Below are 22412 nucleotides of genomic sequence, written 5' to 3' on the forward strand. Positions count from 1 at the left end.
CTGCGCACAAGCCTGGTCATAGTGTAGAAACACTGTTAGTCAACTTATCAGATATTGTGTTCAGAGAATTAGATAGTGGTAACATCACTGCTCTTATCATGCTTGATATGAGCTCAGCTTTTGACACAGTCGATCATGCTATTCTGATTCAACGATTGAGATATTTGGGCATCAAAGGAACTGTTCTTGATTGGTTTATATCCTACTTATGTGATCGATCTCATTATGTCAAAATTGGTGATTCTACCTCTTGTAAAACTATGACAAAGTTTGGTGTACCTCAAGGTTCTGTTGGAGGCCCGCTGCTTTTTTTTCTATATGCAACCAATTAGTGAAGTATTTCGCAAGCATTGTATTAGTTATCATTGTTATGCGGATGATATACAACTTTATTTGTCTTTTAAACCCACTGTGTCTTCATTGTCATCCGCCATTGCAAAACTCGAAGCATGTTTGCAAGAGCTGAAAATCTGGCTTACATCCAATGGCCTTAAACTAAATGATGATTAATCTGAGTTTCTGTTATTGGGATCAAAGCATATGTTAAACAAAGTTGATTATCAGTCATGTCATGTCAACATCGGTAGCACTTGCATTACTCCGTCGAAAACAGCCCGTAATTTAGGTATCATATTTGATCAGGAAATGTCATTTCGAAGTCATGTAACTCATATTCAGCGGAATGTTCGATATCAGTTGCGTAATTTAAGTTTCATAAGGAAATATTTGTCTAAATCTGCAGCTGAGATACTTATTCATGCTTTGATTTCTTCTCGGTTGGATTTTTCGAATTCATTGTTGTGTAATCTTTCAAAAAAAAGATGTCACAAAACTTCAACGGTTGCAAAATTCTGCTGCCCGATTGTTAACTTTTACTAATAAGTTTGATTCCATGTCACCAGTTCTCCGTTCCTAACATTGGTTACCTGTAGAAAAAAAAAAGATTCTTTTCAAGATTCTGTTATTGTACATCATTCAGTTCATTCTTTTTCCCCAATATACATAAGTAATTCTGTTCAAAAATACAATCCGACACGAAGGCTACGTTCATCATCAGATGCATTCTTACTCCAAACACCCAGAGTAAAACATGGGTATGGTGATCGTGCTTTTTCCGTTATGGGACAAAAATTGTGGAATCAGTTACCTCTTCAGTTAAGGGAACTGTCATCTACAGAGTCATTCAAATCCAAACTTAGAACTTATCTGTTCCTTTCATATTGAAGACTGTAATTGCTGTATGTCATTAATATTGGATCAATATTGTATTTTTAATTGGTATATGTTGTATTCTTTATTTGGTATATATTTGTTTTTTTGTTTACCATTTTCTTCTTTGTTGAAATGTTTGAATATGTATATGCATGTAAATATATATCTTTTCATTTTTGAAGCGCCATGAGCACTGAAAAGTGGACCTGTGCGCTGTACAAGTAGCCACTATTATTATTATTATTATTATTATTATTATTATTATTATTATTATTATTATTATTTTGGCAGGTAGGGTCAATGAACTTGAGATGTCAGGCTGCGCGTATTTGAGGTTTGCATGCGCGAACTAAAGTGCGTGCTCTACAGTAGTGAGGTTCACACCTAGGTCCCTTTACCTTAAGGTTTTCTAAACCTCGAGGTTTTGTAAACTACGGGTGCGTTTATAAGATTTTGCGTGCCTAGAATCACTGTTTTGAATCACTGTTTTGAAACACTGTTTCAAATCACAGTTTCGTTAGGAGAGCGTTTATAAGATTTTTTCTCCGAGCGTGTTAGGGCTCTCGCTCAGACTGTGCCATTGCGCAACTCACTCTGCGCAGTTTTTCCTCGGCAAAAGGTCAAACAGGGTGCGCGCAAGGCATTGTGACGTCACATAAACAGTGTTTACGATCGCGGTTGCGTTTATAAGATTTTTGAAACACTGATTCTGACGCACTATTTTGTGCGTTTACAAACAGTGTTTCAAAACACTTTCAAATCACGGCGAGCGTTTATAAGAATTTTTTTTCGAGCTAGAATCACTGCTTGGCCATAAACAGTGTTTCAAAACACTGTTTCTGGCCAGCAGAAAAATCTTGGCCAGAAACAGTGTTTTGAAACACTGTTTCTGGCCAAACAGTGATTCTAGCTCGAAAAAAATCTTATAAACGCTAACCGTGATTTGAAACACTGTTTTGAAACACTGTTTGTAAACGCACAAAATAGTGCGTTTACAAACAGTGTTTCTGTAGAAACAGTGTTTCAAAAATCTTATAAACGCAACCGCGATCGCAAACACTGTTTATAATGACGTCACAATGCCTTGCGCGCACCCTGTTTGACCATTTGCCGAGGAAAAACTGCGCAGAGTGAGTTGCGCAATGGCACAGTCTGAGCGAGAGCCCCAACACGCTCGGAGAAAAAATCTTATAAACGCTGTGATTTGAAGTGTGATTTGAAACAGTGTTTCAAAACAGTGATTCAAAACAGTGATTCTAGGCCCACAAAATCTTATAAACGCAACGGAGTTTTGTTAACCACGACGCTCAATTTTTTCCACAATAGCGCGCAACCCTATGTGCGAACTAGGCGCCCTTTATTTTCTATCGTAGTTAGCTTTACCTCGAGGTTTTGCTAACTGCATGTATAGGTGTGAACGGCATCGAAGTTTTGTCGTGGTTAGGGGAACGCATTTTTGCGCTCTTAGTTAGTATAACTACAAGTTTTTGGATAGGTGTAGACATGGCTAATGTAGTTTCTGCTGGGGAGAGGCGTGCCGCGCATCTGAGGGTTTATGACGTAACAAAGACTTCTATATTGGGAAATCGGGCGATTTTTCAGTGGGTGGAAATCACTACTCTCTATGGAAGAGCAAGATAATAATAATAATAATAGTGGCTACTTGTATAGCGCACAGGTCCACTTTTCAGTGCTCATTAGTGGAAAGTAGCTGCTTGGCGGAGGTCTGCGCTCTCGGAGTGCTTTTCTAGTATTTGTGATGTATAGACCTCCTAATTCTAGCACCCAAGATTTTTTGGATTATTTGCAAATTTTATTCCATAATCTAGTATTTCATAATAAAGACTGTTATATTATGGGAGATTTCAAAAATATAGATTTATCTAAGTTTCAAACAATGAATACTGCTCAATCTTTTCTTGATATTATGATGTCCACATCTTTTTTACCCCTTATAACCAAACCAACTCGAGTAACCAATCACTCGGCAACTCTTATTGATAATATATTTTGTAATATAAACCCCTTACCGGTCTCTGGTACTGTTCTTTCAGATTTATCAGACCATTACCATATTTTCACTCACATACCCCTTCAGAAAAAAAAAAATTACCATGAATGACCCGGTGTCAACTTTCCGGAAAGTTACACCTGGAAATATAGAGAGGTTGCTCAATGACCTCTGTAATGTGGATTGGTCTTCTGTACATACATACCGAAAATACAAATGAGGCTTATGATTCGTTTATGAGTACTTTAATTTCGCTAATGGATAAAGAAATCTAGAAATTATGAAAGATCCCCTAGACTTCCATGGATATCTAGGTCTTTACTGCGATCAATCAATCGAAAGAATAATTTGTATTATGCTGACAAAATTAAACGTACCCAGCAATCTCATGCTAGATACACTTCATATAAAAACGTCCTCACACAAATATTACGTTATGAGAAACGGAAATATTTTACTAATCAGATAAGATTGCTTAAACATGATATTCAAAATACTTGGAAAGTTATTAATATGGCTGTCAATAAAAATAAGGACAAATCCCGTATTACATCAATCAAATACGGTGATTTATTTGTTGATGATGTCTCCTCAATAGTTGATATTTTTAATCAATATTTTTCACAAATAGGGAGTAATCTTGCCCAAAATATTCCACATACTCGTCTGAATTTTCAAGATTATTTAGAAGTCCCCAATTCTACTAGCTCATTGTTTTTCATGCCTTTGCACAGAAATGAATTACATTGTATAAGATATAGTTCAGAATTTTAAAAATAAAAAAAGCTCTGGTTATGACGGCATTGATAATGTCCCTTTGAAGAGTATTATTGATTATATCGTTGATCCACTTGTACATGTATTTAATTTGTCGATAAGTAATGGTATTGTCCCTGAGGCTATGAAAGTCTCGAAAGTAATTCCTGTCCATAAAACAGGGGAAAGGGAAGATGTCTCCAATTATAGACCAATATCCCTGCTAACCTCAGTGTCGAAAATATTAGAAAGGGTTGTTTACACCAGGCTTATAGGCTTTTGAAGTTCTTAGACACTCATAAAATTATTTCTGATCACCAATTCAGATTTCGGCAAAAGCATTGCACATCTCATGCAATCCTTACCGTCCTTGACAGGGTTTCAAAAGCGATAGATACATTTCATCATACTATTGGAGTCTTCCTGGACCTCTCCAAGCCCTTTGACACCATAGACCACAACATACTGCTTCACAAATTATCACATTATGGTCTCAGGGGAAAGGCCTTGGAGTGGTTCAAGAGTTACCTTACTAATCGAAATCAATTTGTATTTATCAACGGTCACGCATCGACTACTAGTATGCAAAATGTTAACTGTGGCGTTCCTCAAGGAAGTTTACTAGGTCCCCTCTTATTAATTTTATTCTCTATGTCAATGATATGTCAAATTCTTCATACATCCTCTGATTCTGATCGATTAATTGATACTTTAAACAGTGAATTAACGAAGTTATTTCATTGGATAAGAGCGAACAAACTGTCAATAAATTTGCAAAAAACTAAATGTATGCTGTTCAGTAATTCGCTGGAAAATTTACCGATTTTTGTTTTTCTGGAAGACACGGTCATAGAAGAAGTCTCTTCCATCAATTTTTTTAGGTTTGATTCTGGACAATAAACTTACCTGGGGATCGCATATTGATTCTGTATGTCGCGTTATTTCAAGGAATATAGGTATTATAAACAAAGTTAACTTTTATCTTCCCCAAAATGTACTTTTTTATGTTATATTCTACTTTGATACTACCTTACTTAAACTATGGGATACTCGCATGGGGAAACAATTTTTCTACTTACACAGAAAGAATATTATCATTACAGAAAAAGCTCTTCGCATCATTTGTCACGAATCGTGGAGAGGTCATACTAATAATTTATTTCACGAAAATAATATTTTGAAAATTTATGATCTTTATCGTTTGCAATTAGGACAATTCATGTATAAACTCACCAACAATTCTCTCCCCTTGTGTTTGATTCTATGTTTTTAAAGAATGAAACTGTTCATGCATATCCAACCCGTCAATCCCATGAGTATCATTTGCCTTTGACTAGGACGGTTTTTGCATAATCTTTATTCTCCTTTTCTGGACCAAAATTCTTGAATTCTCTTGATAATAATATAAAAGAAGCTTTAAGTTTTAATACATTTTCTTTAAAGAATTATTTAAAAACTTCGCATGCAGCATAATGATAAATTCTTTTTTTTTTTACTTTTGATTTTCAAAACTATTGTTGCTCGGTAATCTCACTACTCTTTGTTTATCAGTGAGCCCGAGCTTATGTGCCTCCAGTGCCCTGGTTATGACCCATCGTTTTCCTCTCCTATCCCCCCCCCCCCTCCACCTCGGACTTACTACCTCCCTCACTATCTTTCTATCCTCTCATCAATCTTTCCTTACAAGAGAGCCGCCTTGTGTTTGTCAATGTGCGTTGGTTTGTGTGCATGTTTGTGTGTATTACTCTGTCTTTTTTTTTACTGCCGCTTAGGAAAATTGTTGTTGTTGTTGTTTTTGCCACTATATGTTTTTTTCTGTATGAGGGGACTGCATTCTACAAGCTCTGCTTTTTGGCAGTCCCATCCATTTCCAGCAATATTGTTTATGCATTTACCACAGTGACATAAGTTATTTTATGTAGCACTGTTGATAATTTACCTGTATCTTTTTTACAATGTTATTTCTGTTCATCGCATTGTGGTACTGATTTTCTGACAGCTGTGTATACGAATGTTTCATAGTACTTCCAATTATTTTGTTTGTTAGAAATGAAATAAAGCAACTTGAACTTGAGCTTGAAGCTTAGATGAGAACTAACGAAAAGAATTATACAGAAATACACAAAGATTTGAAAAATGGACAATCATTATATCATATCACAATACAAACAAATTAAGAGGCTTCAAACTGGTGGAGACACAGGGGGCGAAATGAAGTGACAAATCTATCCTGTGAGCAAATATTTGAATGTAAAAAATTATCACCTGGATATGAATTGAATATAAATCGTTGCAATCTTACAGCTCTTCTTTTTATTTTTGTTATTAATAATTTGATATCATTGATTGTCCTGAGACGTATGGAAAGGTCATTATAGAGCATAGAAGCCGAGTATAGTACACTTGTTATAAGAAAATGGTTTGTGGTTTTGGAAGAACAACAGTGGTATTATCGTTGCGGAGATTGTTATAAGACAGATCTACACTGAATCCTGGAAGACAGCGAATCAGGGGAGTGAGGTTATGGAGTACGATTGTCAAGGCCTGAATCTCCCGTCGTTTTTTCAATGGTTTGACATCGGTGGTACTATACAGAGCTTCTGTATTGAAACGGCAACCAACAAGGATTAAGCGGAGACACCTGTTTTGTAATGTTTGAAGCTTTGCAAGTTTGGAAGTATGACCATCCATCCAAACCATACTACAATAGTCCAGTCGTGGGTGAATCAGTGTTTGGTATAGTATCAATGAGCTTCTCTTATCGAGATACTGACGGACACGTTAGTTTTCGGAGTGAAACGTTCTCAGAGTCTTTTTCTTCACTTCTTCTCATTGGGGTGTCCACGTTAAACTGTCAAGGATAACTCCAAGATATTTGCACTGGGAAACTCTTTGCAATTTGCCGTCTTGAATGGAAAGTTTCACATTTTCAAACTTGCGTAACAATCCCTTTTTAGCCGACCACACTAAAATTACATTTTTTCTATTTTAAGGAGAAAATGATTATCTAATTTTAGCATCGACTCTAAAATCATCATTGATCACCTTTTCTTGTGAAAGAAAGTTTTGATTTCAGACAATGGTCTCCTAAAAGCTGTCGTAGTCCCCCATAGCGCTATTTTCCGACGTCTTCGTCGTCGTCATCCATGTCAACGATTTGGTGAACTTTCTCTACTCTCTAAAAAAAAAATGAATGAAGATATTCACTCTTGAAGGAGTGAATACGAGTGAAACTGACCATTTTCATTCGTTTTGGAGTGACCTGAGGGATCACTCGGAAGATTTTGGAGTGATCCCCGAGGTCACTCCAAGACGAGTGAAAATAGACATTCAAAATCCACTCTTATTTAACTCTAAATTCACTATTTTTTTTTGTATTCACTCCTTCAAGAGTGAATATTTTCACTCGATTTTCTTAGAGAGTAACTTTCCACAGCTTTGAGCTATGACCGTTAAATTAACACCGCATATATATATATATATATGTATATACATATGTATAAGTTTGAATATGGGTGAAGTCTAACAAGATCATTAGACTTGTCCTGATGAGCACTGTGCTCACACTATTCTGGTGTAATCTCAATAACTTTCCACAGATGTAGGCTATGATTACCAAACTCACACCACATGTACAAAATCTTAAGACGCCGCGCCGGTCAAGTTTGAATATACAGGTGAAGTCCGACAATATCAACATACTAAATATGTCACATGTCTGTGAACTTTTCCTTGTAAGCATGATGTACTGATATTATCATGGTGTTCTCTCAATAACTTTGGACAGAATTGAGCCACGATCACCCATCTCGCATCACAGAACATAACCTTAAGATGCCAATCAAGTTGGAGTATGGATGAAGTCCAACAATGTCAAAGGTTAAGATGTCAATGAACTTTTCCAGATAGGCACCGTGCTCACACTTTTCTCCATAACTTTCCACAGATTTGAGCTATGACCACCAAATTCACACCACATGTAGAAAGCCTATAAAAGCCGGTCAAGTTTGAGTATTGGTGAAGTTAGACAAAGTCAACGGTGAAAAGCTCAATTAACTTTCCCTGATAAGCGCCATATTGTGTGCTAGCAATAACTTTCCACAGCTTTGAGCTACAACAGAAAACTCACATCGTAGTTACATTTAAGAAATGATGGCACTAAGTTCGAATATTGGTAAATTGGACACGGTCATATGTCAAAAGATCAAAAGACATGAACTTACATGAAAAATACTACAGTCACAAATTGCGATATGAGAGCAAGATACTCCTTTGGCGTTCTCTCTCCCCCCTCCCCCCTTGTAAGAACTTGATGAAACACTAATTCATCAGATCTGGATGTAAAACCTTCCCATAAACAAAATATATATTCCCTATTAGCTGTTTACAATATAAAAATAAGGTTACGGCTCGTTATTCCGAAGGTTCGTTATTCCGAAGATTACTTATTCCGAAGGTTCGTTAATCCGAAAATGATATTGTGATGAGGTTTCTTATTCCGAAGGTTCATTAATCCAAAAATGAAATAAGATTCGTTATTCCGAAGGTTCGTTAATCCGAAAATGAAACAAAACTCGTTGTTCCGAAGGTTCGTCACGGACCCTATCACTTCGGATTAATGAACCTTCGGAATAACGAACCTTCGGAATAACAAACCTTCGGAATAACGAACAGTACCCAAAAATAATACTTCAGACACATGTTTTTCTCTATCATCAATTTTCATTAATAATAAGAAAATATAAAGAAGGTGCGAGTATGGATTGTAGTAGGAGAAAACTTGAGAGGGGTATTATTAAATACCTCGTGTAATTTACGCAATCAAATTTAAGTCCCATAGCTTTTGTTTGTGGCTTGAAAGGGGATGGCTAGCAACTGATCAGTGGGAATCAATGGGAATGCTGGGGGATGATTGTTCCCATTCTTGTGGGATTCATTTAAGAGTACATTATATATCTATCATTGTGTGAAAAGAATTTGCACATTACTTGAATATGAGACCGTTCTGAAGCAAATAATTTTCACACAACAATAGATATAAGTAATCCCACAAGAAATGGAACAATCATCCCCCAGCATTCCCTCTGATTCCCAATGATCAGTTACTAGCCATCCCCTTTTATATCTCAATTAATCAAGGTAAACGTATGCGTGTGGAACGTCACTTTAACCATGTGTGTGGAGTTGCCTCGTGCATGCATACTGTGTTCTACCTACGATGTTCGAAATGGACCCCTATCTTCCTATCTTTAGTTAAACTCGTACATGCAGTTGTAAATCACGTATTGTACACGTTGTTTACACGAAAATATAGTTGGCGTTAGACATTTTGTGAGTTATGAATAGTCAAATATTTCCAGGGAGAATAATGAAGACACTGTTGATGAGGGTTTGATTTCATTTACAGGAGTAATACTAGGCCATATGGCTTTAAAGCATTTCGTTACTGATCTTTGCATTATAACCATCTCAGTATTTACTGAACAGTTTGTTTCTTTCCGGCATGTCAGGGTTCCCATAGAAATTTGAAAACAGAATTCCAAGACTTTTCCATGACTTTTCCATGACTTCCTTTCTGGCACGGTGTCCAAAATCAGACACGTTATGATGGCCTCCACCTCCCCTCACAGCCATCCGTTCCACCCACTATCTTACTCATGACATGTACATCTATTATCATTAGTATATGTCCCGGGAGTTATGTAGAATTTTGGATGTCACAAAACTGGGAAAAATGGAAATCATGAACACCAATTATAATCGCAGAGTATGATCACAGAGTATGAGAGTTGCGAGACACGACAAACTGGAGTGCTGCCATAGCCAAGAGGTAAATGCAATTCCATGACTTTTCACAAATTTTCCAAATTCCCTGACTTTTCCCTGACTTTCCATGACCACACATTTTTCTAGGATTTTCCAGGATTTTCCATGACTGTGAGAATCCTGCATGTTTTACCGCCGAAATTTTCACAGTTTTTCCTTTTTTACATACTGAGTCAGAAAAGTTATATGGTCACAAACATGAACTAACAAAATTTTCTTTGAAATTACTACTGACTCTATATTGTAAGCATAGCAAACAACTTGTCCCTTGTCATGCTTGTCAACGTGTATACATTGATCCGTAGCTTCAAAGGATATAGGTAATGAAATTGGACGATAATGTTTGTTTGTTTGTTGTTGTTTTTTTAACCCAAGCTGTTCCTGCCCTCTCGCCAATTCTATATTGAATCAGACCTTGGTTACATTAGATATTTCTTCAAAAAAATATTCTTAACAGGAAAGGTCAATTCAGATATGTGAATGCAGAGTACAGCTTACTTCTTGTGTGTATAGAAATGATCGATATGCAACAGATAACACCCAGTATTCTTAATTCATACTTGACTTGTTTAGGGAAATACGAAATGTCTAGTTGTTTTTTTTTTCGAAAAGTGAAATTAAATTTGAATTGAATTGAATTGATGGAAATAGTAACATTTCCATGTTTTCTCGATGTTTCACAGATTAAAGACCTTAAACTGAATAAATTTTCATCGGCGATGCCTGTCATTGGTTGTCAGCACTGCCCAACAGCTCTCGTACTTTTAGCTCTGTGGGTTTGTACTATGCCACATCTGTCCAAGTTCAAGGTGAATCGTGAAATCATGTGCGAGGAATTTTTTGCAACAGCCGCAGCCTTAGCTTCAAGCTGTAAGGTATGTCAGCTTCGACTATGCAACACTGACATTTAATCGTAGTAACATTTGCTTATGATTGTTTTCCTTGTGCTTACATGCGATTCGCTAAACATTTTTTTTTCTTGTCAGACCATTTATATATAAGTCAAACCTGTCTACAGCGACCATCAATAAGGGAGACGGGAAAAGTGACCGTTATAGACAGGCGATCGCTTTGTGGCAGCGACGTGGTTCGAAAATTTTCCAGAAAGTTAAAAGACAAGTACATAAGAATTGAGAGAATGCAACAATATTAGTAGAACACATCAATGAAAGTTTGAGGAAAATCGGACATTCCGTTCAAAAGTTATGAATTGTATTGTACTGAATGTCAAAGCAATACAGCTTTCAGGCTGCTGTAGATCGCAAACTGGTTAAATACTTAAATTAAACTAATTAAATACTTAGAATAAATGTAATGGTCCTTTGGTTATACCGTCTCGAAAACAGAGTCAATGGCAACACAGACCTGACTAAAACTGCATGATCTGGCTCCGGTTTTATATAACTTGTTATCAGTAACAACTGTACATGTCTATATCAAATTTGCTTCAGCCAGTCAGATGCAAGTATCTGCGCAGTCACTGCTGGATGAGAAGACTATCTTATACTACAGTGTATAATGTCATATTGTGCGTACGACGATATACGGAAAATAAAAAGAGTATTTCACAAAACTTTTTTTTTAAAAATTAAGTACACACTTCTGCGACATGTTACTGACGTAATACTTTGTTAAGGGTAATATTATTCCCCCTGCCTTCTGAAAGAGAGGAGTTGAGTGTTCTTTTGTTATGCAAGAAAATGAAAATATGTTGAATTTTCTTTATTCTTTCTTCATACCGGTATCCACATGTGACATCACAATCCATAGTAATCTTTTCATCCAACCGTGACTGAGCAGAAACTTCAAAAAATGCATAACTTTTGAATCGATTGTCCGATTTTCCTCACACTCGAACTGATATGTTCTCCTAAATTGCTGCATTTACTCAACCCACATGTCTATGAAGATAAACTTGTCCTTTAAGGATAGGCAGAGACTTGACAAAAGAAAATGACCTACGATGGAAATTTACGCACGAATGACGAATAAAATATAGCACAAAAATGAGATCGTAAAAGCTAATTCTATTAGTCAGCAGATTAGATGACATTGTCTTGGCACTGAATGTCAAAGCAATACAGCTTTCAGCCTGTTGTAGGTCTCAAACTGGTTAAATACTTGAATTAAACTTATTAAATACTTAAAATAAATTTAATGGGTCCTTTGGTTATACCGTCTCGAAAACAGAGTCAATAGCAACACATATATTCCTGACTAAAACTGCATGATCTGGCTCCCGTTTTATAAAACTTGTTATCAGTAACAACTGTACATGTCTATGACAAATTTGCTTCAGCCAGTCAGATGCAAGGATAACAACTACCGTAACTTGTTATTGAAAACAAGTTTTATTGAACGGGGCCCAGGTGCGTAAAAATCACTACCGGTAATTTGAAGGTCCCCACTGATGAATTGAACACAACAGTTGCTTTCGCGTTATCGTTCAGTATCTTGGGATTTGATTATTTTTTTAAAAATGAAGCTTATTTGTACCTTATCTTAATCTGAGAAATAATCAAACTTTAGATGTGCCCGAGTAATAAACATTCTGTTATTACATCGGTCTAGGTTGTCATCTTTACAGGACAACCTGACATAAGAGATCGTTATTGGTTGATGTTTTATTTTGTTATTCATGTCTTTGTTAGCAGATTCAGGGTGTGACATGTCTTGATATTCGAATTAATGACGATTTGCAACATCAAAACATGACTGGGGACCTGGCACGATGGATCTGTAGTATGCCATGTCTTTCACGCTTCACAGTGTCTTCCAACCTCTTGACCACAAGATTCCTCTCAACAGCCACCGATATGGTGCAATCTTGTCAGGTATGTCAGCTGTATACTACGCACAATGCATATTTTACAGTAGAAATATTAGTATTAATGTCAATAAACGTACCTCATCGTTTGGAAAGAGACAATTTTTCCTTAACAGTGTTCAAGAAAACTAAGACCAATGGGATATACCTTGTATACATTGACCTCAGTCAAAAAGCAATTCCTTGTTTGTAGCACTTGTACCTCCACACTTTAGCCCTTGAACGTTTGAGAGAAAAAAGTATCAAAATATAATTTGATTCATCAACTTTGATAGTATTATTCTGTTGACAGTATCACTACAAGTTATATGATAGTAATGATATTATTTTTAGCACCATCGTCATCATCATCATCATCATCGTTATCATTGTTGTTGCTGCAATTTTTAATATTATCCTTTTATTATCGTTATACAGCGTACTATCATTAGTAGCAGTGTATAGCAGTAGTAGTAAAATGTGTAATAGTTATGATGTTCTATCATTATTACTCGTATAGGAGTGATAGCCTTTATTATTTTGTTCTGTGCGCTGAAATTGTCAGTAACATGACTTAAATGCTACCCAGAGAAAAAGATGTCTGCAATTAAGGTGCAGATTTTATTCAAGTGACATTGCTTAATAGTCGGTTGAAAAGAAGTTCAACGCGGACTCTACTTTTAATTCGATGACCTGTCATGATATTGAATGAATTGATTTGTTTTCAGTATCATCTTAATGCATGATCATTTTGATAAACAAGCCACTCCAGATGAAACTCAGTTGCGTAACAATAAATTGTACAGTTTGCTCCTACTTGCGCGACCCCTGTGCTTCAAAGCAGACAAATTCTACTTTTGTTCATTTTGCTTTTCAGATATACTGTCCGTATAAACAATTAATTTGAACAAAAACAGAAGATGAAACTATTCAAAAGTAAAAAAAAAAAAAAAAAAAAAAACTCTTATAACGATGCACGCGCGAAAGATGATTGTAAACGTTCAGTTGAAACACTCGATCAGGCGATTTGGTCATGACACTCTTTTGTCTGTTTAAAAGAGAAGCGCCTTTCTCTGCACTTCACATCCAGCACTATCCAGCAACATCTACAAAACAGAGACGATGTCAATATTCTTATTGAGACTGCATTTTTCTGAAGATCCTCGCCAGACGAATTGTTCGAACCAGCTGCCAATACTTTTCTGCTCTAAAACTTTGAGTATCAAGAGAAAGATACAATTTAGATTTAGAATATCTCAATCTGAGAAATCATTGTCTTTTTAAACTACTTTAATGAATATACTTACATAAGACATGCGCCAGGCTTGTGTCTTTATGTTAGGCTAATATCTGTATCGAATCATCCATGTGCCCTTTTTTACAATAATTTTCTCGTCTGTATTTACACAGCTGGTCTTTCCCGACATTAGTCCCTGAACGTATATTGAGGAAAATAATTAACCAAATGTAATTATTGTTCTTTTCATTGAACGCACAATTATTATTCTTATGATAATGTTAGTGAAAGCATCATCATTCGTATCGTTATTGTTGTCACCATTACTATCATTATTACTATATTGCTATAGTACTATCAACGTTATTGATTGTAGGAGTATTATTCTATCGTCATCTTTATCCTTTCTGCTGCATGCATATTACAGTAACTTAACTCCAGTGCTTCCCAGAGATATAGGACGAGTGCACTCTGGTTGCAGGTCTTGCTGGTATTCTGGTAGTAGGGCTAATAGTCCTTGAAAAGCAATTCAGTGCGTATACTCGGCTTAATTCGATGTCGCCATGAAATAAAAGGATTTGATTTATTTCAGTATCATGATCATCGTAATGTATGTCACTATTTTGATAAACAATATGCCAATCCAAACATGATGTTCATTTAGTGCGGTACAAATTGTATAGTTTCCACCTATTTGGCACTGCGCCAGCCTGTGTCTCATAGCTGAAGAATTCTATTTTTTATTGGTGGAAAATTGCATTAATTTCTGGTCAGTTTTCATGCTTCCGTTTGAATTCTACTTTTGTCAGTTTGTGCTTTCCATTTAAAATGTAAAACAGGAATTTTATTGAAATTTGACCACAACGAAAACAAGAGATGGAAGTGTACAAAAGTCAATAAAAACATTATCATTGTACGGGGATGACGGATAACGAGGGAGTTAAAATCGTAGTCGTTCAGTTGACTCACTCGTTCAAGTATTAGTGCCTGTGTGATGACACTCTTTTGTCTGTGTTTAAAACAGGAGCACCTTTGATATGCACTTTATATCCAGCAACCTGTTATTTGTTGTATATGAGACCAGAAGGTTCATGCGTCCACTGTTTATAGTCTCGAAAACAAACAATGTTAACATTCAAGTCTACAAATTCGTGCTCTATTGCCCTTGATCATTTACATGAAGATCCTCGCGTGAATAAATGCACCAAACTTTTGCCTTTATTTTTTACTGCACTAGTAGCTTGGAGTGAGAGAGAAATGCATCGTCGATTTTTATCTTGAGAAATTTCTCAATCTGAGCAGTAGTTATTTCATGTCCTAGTAAGTGTGCTTTCATGTTTTTAGCCCTGTTCAAAGCGGTTACAGCTCGTTATTCCGAAGGTTCGTTATTCCGAAGGCTCTTCAGTCCGAAGATTCGTTATTCCGAAGGTTCGTTTTTCCGAATTTCATTTTCGGATGAACAAATCTTCGGAATAACGAACCTTCAGAATAACGCCACAAATGTTCGGATTAACGAACCCTTTTTCATTTTCGGATTAACGAACCTGTAGGTATAGGGAATTTGTGTGTTTCGGATTAACGAACCTTCGGAATAACGAACCTTCGGAATATCGAACCTTCGGAATAACGAACAGCACCCTTCAAAGCTTCCGTATTTACATTAAATTTGTCTGACGTTTCTCTGTTTAATCATCAGTGTGCCTTTTTACAATGTAATACTCATTGTCTTCTCTGTTTGTTTCGTTTTAAAACAGCTTGAAGATCTGACATTGAGTGTGGGGTATCATCCATACGAATTCTCTACGGGAAGAGACATGGCCAGATGGGTCTATAGTATACCGCGTCTTTCGCGCTTCAGTGTGAGTGGCAGCTTCTTAACCCGTGAATTCCTCTCAGCAGCCACCGAGATGGCGCAATCTTGTCAGGTATGCCACCTGTTACTATGCACAATGCAGATTAAGACAATGAAAATACCTCTGAGTTTAGACCATTCTTTCTTCATTGATATGACTTCTGGCAGTCTGGAAATAGACCATTTTTTTTTAACTTTAAAAAACAACCTGAATGACCACTTGTCACGTCCTTTGTCCTGGCAAATAATTCTTTGCACAAAGCCTCAATCTGTGAGCGTTATTTTGAGGAAAATAGTTATCAAAATGAGTGGTGATTATTGTTCTTTTCATCAAACATGCAATTATTGTTCTTAGGATAGTATCAGTTCAAGCATAATCTTTCGTGTGGTTATTGTTGTTATTATTGGTATCATTATTGCTATATTGCTATTGTAATTATCATTACTATCAACATTATTAATCGTAGGAGTGATATTCCATTTTCATCATTATCCTGTCTGCTGCATGCATTTGACAATAATGTAACTCCAGCCAGTGCTTTCCAGAGATATAGGACGAATGCACTCTTAGTCAGGGAGCTAGCGACCACTCAATTTACCCCATCAAGCCCAAAAGGTTTGACCCCTCAGAGTTGTTGGGGCCACCCTCCTCATTCACAAAATGCGCGTCAGCCTGATCCCTGAGGGTGGGTTCGGCCCCCAGGGACCCCCCTAAAAGGGCCCTTGGCGGGTGTAATTTACCCCATGGAGCCCATGGACCAAACTTGGTGTAAAAGAATGTCCTATGGGTGTACATCATAAAAATATAAAAACTGACAAAATATCTGGTTGGGAAAGGGGTTGCCAGACCGCTAGTTTGCAGGCACAAACCCTTGTTGGTGGTGAATGACACACACACACACACACACAACTCACGCGCACACATTTATGTTCCGCACATGACTCCAAGTATACATTGTACAAGTACACAAAACATGTCACTTGAATTGGTAATCTAATTCTACAGCCACAGCACCTGCACATAATACAGGTCAGACCTAATTAAAGATGTTCATACTTTTTGAATGTTTTACATGGATACTATCAATGAACCTTCAAGCAAGAACTCGAAAGCAAGATCTCAAGCGAGATGTAGTTGTTATGTTTTACTGGCCACGCAGCCTGCTTATCCTTCATTATGTTTCCATAGTATGTATGTCACAAATAGTTTTTGGAAATGCTGAAACAAGCCCTTTGTTGTCTACCCTATATAATATGATGCATGACTTGATTTGTAATTGCCAGGGTCAATGACAACTAAATTATACGCATGAACTGCATTATAACTGCATAACTATTCGTGACTCCCTGAAAGTTGATTTTTTTTTTTTTTTTGGGGGGGGGGGTGTAGGCAAAGTATCTCACAAATGAGTTGATAAAAATGTTGATATAATAAGAGAACACAAGAACAATCATGTGGATGCTCTCAACATGCATGCTATAGTTTAAAGAAATCAAGCTAGCATTTCATTCAGTTGGTAATTTGATGTTTCAATTTTGTGTGTAATGTCAAGGGTTAATGACAATCATATGCTATCGTTGCAGTATGTGACACCATAGATTGAGTTTTGTTTGTGTGGGGATGGAAAACTAAAGATGATTATAGAAATGAGGAGTTGACAAAAGTGCTGATATAAAGAGAACACATCAAGTTAACACTCTCAACCTGCATGCTATATTGTAATAGAGCTTAGCATTTCATTCAAGTGATGATTCAGTGTTTCAACTTGGTGTGTAATACTGGCCAGGGTCAATGGCAGTGCAGTTTGCAGTATGTGATACAATTGAGTTTCATTTGTGTTGGGGCTGGGAATTATTATAAAGTTATAATGTATCTCCAGAATTATCATAAAGTTATAATGTATCTCCATTATAAAGTATCTCCAGGAACAAAAAGTCGACAAAAGTGCTGAAATAAGTGTTCTATAGTAAACCTTGTTATTCAATGTTTCAAGGAAGTTCAGGAATACATCTGATTTGGAATTTATTAAAATCAAATAAAGGAAATACTGGCATAAATGTTGTAATCCTTGCCATTTTTTGTGATATCCATTAGCCAAAACCTCCAAAAAAAATTTTTTTGAGGTTTTCAAAAAAAAAATCATGTAAGGATTGAGAGTTGGTTTTTGCATTTTAAACATAAAATCATGAGAAAAAAGAAGTACTCCAAGCTGTATCTGACTTTCTTTTGTTGACACGAACTTTATAAAAGTTATATTGAACACTGTTGATAATATGGTTTACTTCAATGTGCTATATAACTGGTCTTTAGTGCTTCTGTGGTTGGTCTGAAACTGAAGTCTCTACTCACAACACAGGGTTCATTTCAGCATTTTCTGAAAAGCTATGGTGTCTCATGAGGTGAATACATAATAGATGGTAGGGCCAGTATAACATAATACAACTTCACACAAATTCTAAATTCTCTTAAGTGTTCCTGCTTGAATGTACATTAATAGCATCCATGTAAAACATTCAAAAATAGTGAATTTCCTATAGGTCTGACATTTATTATACATGTGCAAGGTATCATGGCTGTAGAAACCTGTGAGATGTGTTTTGTGTAAAGGTATGTAGGTACATGAAGAAATATGTGAACGTATGTGCGTGTGTGTGTGCGTGTGTGTGTGTGTGTGTGTGTGTATGTGTGTGTGTGTGTGTATATATGTGAGTGTGTGTGTGTGTGTGTGTGTGTGTGTGTGTGTGTGTGTGTGTGTGTGTGTGTGTGTGTGTGTGTTCTATTGTGCCTGGTCAATTTGTGCCTGCAAACTACCCTGGGTCCCAGGATATAGGCCAAACCCTTGTTAGGAGTATAGGGGTCTGCGCCAAGACTACTACATGCACTAAACTGGCACTGTCCCTCGGACTGTTGGGAGACGCTACAGTACAGGACCTATGGGAAAGTGTAGTCTTGGCGCAGACTCATTCACCATCAACAAGGGTTTGTGCCTGCAAACTAGCGGTCTGGCAACCCCTTTCCCAACCAGATATTTTGTCAGTTTTTATATTTTTATGATGTACACCCATAGGACATTCTTTTACACCAAGTTTGGTCCATGGGCTCCATGGGGTAAATTACACCCGCCAAGGGCCCTTTTAGGGGGGTCCCTGGGGGGCCGAACCCACCCTCAGGGATCAGGCTGACGCGCATTTTGTGAATGAGGAGGGTGGCCCCAACAACTCTGAGGGGTCAAACCTTTTGGGCTTGATGGGGTAAATTGAGTGGTCGCTAGCTCCCTGACTATCTGGGTGCAAGTTGAATTAGTATTCAAGTGACACTATACTAATAATTGGTCGAATAGCCCCTCTGCATAATTCGATGTTCCCATGAAATAAAGTGAATTGATTTGTTTCTGTACCATCGTAGTGTATGTCATCATTTCGATAAACATGTGCCAATCCAAATGTGATGTTCATTTAACATGTTTAATGCCTTAGAAATTAACAGTTTGCACCTGATTTGACACTGCCCCGAGCCTCAAAGCTGTCTAATTCTTTTGTATTATTTCTTTTTTGTATTGTACTTTTGCTTTAAAGATGTAAGACTGGAATTTGATCGAAATTTGACCACAACGAAAATATGAGATGAGGTGTTCACAAATTAATAAAAACAACAACATTAATTGTATACAGGGATGACGGACGACGAGCGAATTAAAATCATAGGCGTTCAGTTGACTCACTCGTTCAAGGAGGTCTGTGTATAATGACTCTCTTTTGTCTGTGTTTTAAACAGGAGCACCTTTGATATGCACTTTATATCCAGTAGCCTATTATTTGCTGTATAATACCAGAAGTTTCATGCGTCAACTGTCGTGACTGTTTACTAGTATAGTCTCGAAAACAAAACAAAAAATGTTAACGTTCTTGTCTAAAACTGTGTGTTTTGTTGCCCTTGATCATTTACATGAAGATCCACACGTGAATCAATGCCCAAAACTTTTGCCTTTAGTTTACTACACTATGAGTGAGAGAGAAATGCATTGTTGATTTTTATCTTGAGAAGTATCTCAATCTGAGCAGTAGTTATTTCATGTCTTAGTAAATGTACGTTCATGTACTTAGCCATGTTCAAAGCTTCCGTTATTACATTACATTTGTTTGACGTTCTTATGTTGAATCATCAATATGCCTTTTTTACAATGATTTTACATTTTTTTCGTATAGTACCCTTTGTCTTCTCTGTATGTTTTGTTTCAAAACAGATTGCAGAACTGACATTGAGTGTGGGGAAATTTGTGGAGTATTTTCCGTACCGATTCTCTACGGGAAGAGACATGGCCAGATGGGTCTATAGTATACCGCGTCTTTCGCGCTTCAGTGTGACTGGCAGCTTCTTAACCCGTGAATTCCTCTCAGCAGCCACCGAGATGGCGCAATCTTGTCAGGTATGTCAGCTGTAACTATGCACAATGCAGATTAAGACAGTGAAAATGCCTGTGAGTTTAGACCATTCTTTCTTCATTGATATGACTTCTGGCAGTCTGGAAATAGACCATTTTTTTTACTTTAAAAAATAACCTGAAAGACCACTTGTCACGTCCTTTGTCCTGGCAAATAATTCTTTGCACAAAGCCTCAATCTGTGAGTGTTATTTTGAGGAAAATAGTTATCAAAATGAGTGGTGATTATTGTTCTTTTCATCAAACATGCAATTATTGTTCTTAGGATAGTATCAGTTCAAGCATAATCTTTCGTGTGGTTATTGTTGTTATTATTGGTATCATTATTGCTTTATTGCTATTGTAATTATCATTACTATCAACATTATTAATCGTAGGAGTGATATTCCATTTTCATCATTATCGTGTCTGCTGCATGCATTTGACAATAATGTAACTCCAGCCAGTGCTTTCCAGAAATATAGGACGAATGCACTCTGGGTGCAAGTTTAATTAGTATTCAAGTGACACTATACTAATATTTGGTTGAAAATCAGCTCTGCTTAATTCGATGTCCCCATGAAATAAAGTGAATTGATTTGTTTCAGTATCATCTTAATGTATGTCATTATTTCGATAAACATGTGTCAATCCAAACGTGATGTTCATTTAACATGTTTAATGCGTTACAAATTGTACAGTTTGCACATAGTTGGCACTGCCCCTGTCCCTCATAGCTAACTAGTTCTCTACTTTTTTGTTATTTTTTATATGCTTTCCCATCAAGGATGTAAGACAGATATTTGATTGAAATTTGACCACAACGAAAACAGAAGATGGAAGTGTTCACAAATCAATAAAAACAACAACACTAATTGTATACTGAGATGACGGACGACGAGCGAATTAAAAACGTAGTCGTTCAGTTGACTCACTCGCTCAAGTATAGAGTCTGTGTGATGACAGGACACTCTTTTCTCTGTGTTTAAAACAGGAGTACCTTTGATATGCACTTTATATCCAGTAGCCTGTTATTTGCTGTATAATACCAGAAGTTTCATGCGTCAACTGTTTGTGGTCTCGAAAACAAACAATGTTAACATTCAAGTCTAAAACTGCGTGCTCTATTGCCCCTGATCATTTACATGAAGATCCTCGCGTGAATAAATGCACCAAACTTTTGCCTTTATTTTTACTGCACTATAGTAGCTTGGAGTGAAAGAAAAATACATTGTCGATTTTCATCTTGAGAAATATCTCAATCTGCGCAGTAGTTATTTCATGCCCTAGTAAATGTGCGTTCATGTTTTTAGCCCTGTTCAAAGCTTCCGTATTTACATTAAATTTGTCTGACGTTTCTCTGTTGAATCATCAATGTGCCTTTTTACAATGATTTTTTTTTTTGTAATACTCGTTGTCTTCTCTGTTTGTTTCGTTTTAAAACAGCTTGAAGATCTGACATTGAGTGTGAGGCAATTTGATATGTGTCATCCATACGAATTATCTACGAAAAGAGACATGGCCAGATGGGTCTATAGTATACCGCGTCTTTCGCGCTTCAGTGTGAGTGGCTGGTTCTTGACCCGTGAATTCGTCTCAGCAGCCACCGAGATGGCGGAATCTTGTCAGGTATGCCACCTGTTACTATGCACAATACAGATTAAGACAGTGAAAATACCTGTGAGTTTAGACCATTACATCTTCATTGATATGACTTCTGGCAATCTGGAAATAGACCATTTTTGTTACTTTAAAAAACAACCTGAATGACAACTTGTCACGTCCTTTGTCCTGGCAAATAATGCTTTGCACAAAGCCTCAATCTGTGAGCGTTATTTTGAGGAAAATAGTTATCAAAATGAGTGGTGATTATTGTTCTTTTCATCAAACATGCAATTATTGTTCTTAGGATAGTATCAGTTCAAGCATAATCTTTCGTATGGTTATTGTTGTTATTATTGGTATCATTATTGCTATATTGCTATTGTAATTATCATTACTATCAACATTATTAATCGTAGGAGTAATATTCCATTTTCATCATTATCCTGTCTGCTGCATGCATTTGACAATAATGTAACTCCAGCCCGTGCTTTCCAGAGATATAGGACGAATGCACTCTGGGTGCAAGTTTAATTAGTATTCAAGTGACACTATACTAATAGTTGGTTGAAAATCAGCTCTGCTTAATTCGATTTCCCCATGAAATAAAGTGAATTGATTTGTTTCAGTATCATCTTAATGTATGTCATTATTTCGATAAACATGTGCCAATCCAAACGTGATGTTCA

The 22412-nt window shown here is 36.7% G+C and overlaps 1 protein-coding gene across 1 annotated transcript in view; it reads left to right on the top strand.

Annotated features, from left to right (window-relative positions):
- Positions 1–22412, top strand: part of LOC139719343 (uncharacterized) — a 48895-nt gene that overhangs the window by 26354 nt on the left and 129 nt on the right. The window contains exons 7-10 of the mRNA XM_071630758.1: positions 12460–12639; positions 15603–15773; positions 19945–20127; positions 21568–21750. Coding sequence (XP_071486859.1) covers positions 12460–12639; positions 15603–15773; positions 19945–20127; positions 21568–21750 — 717 coding nt within the window. The remainder of the gene's footprint in view (positions 1–12459; positions 12640–15602; positions 15774–19944; positions 20128–21567; positions 21751–22412) is intronic.

This window comes from Diadema antillarum, unplaced genomic scaffold (genome assembly GCF_040938485.1).
Source record: "Diadema antillarum isolate AM-2024a unplaced genomic scaffold, OU_Dant_1.0 scf00000109, whole genome shotgun sequence".
NCBI lineage: Eukaryota > Metazoa > Echinodermata > Echinoidea > Diadematoida > Diadematidae > Diadema > Diadema antillarum.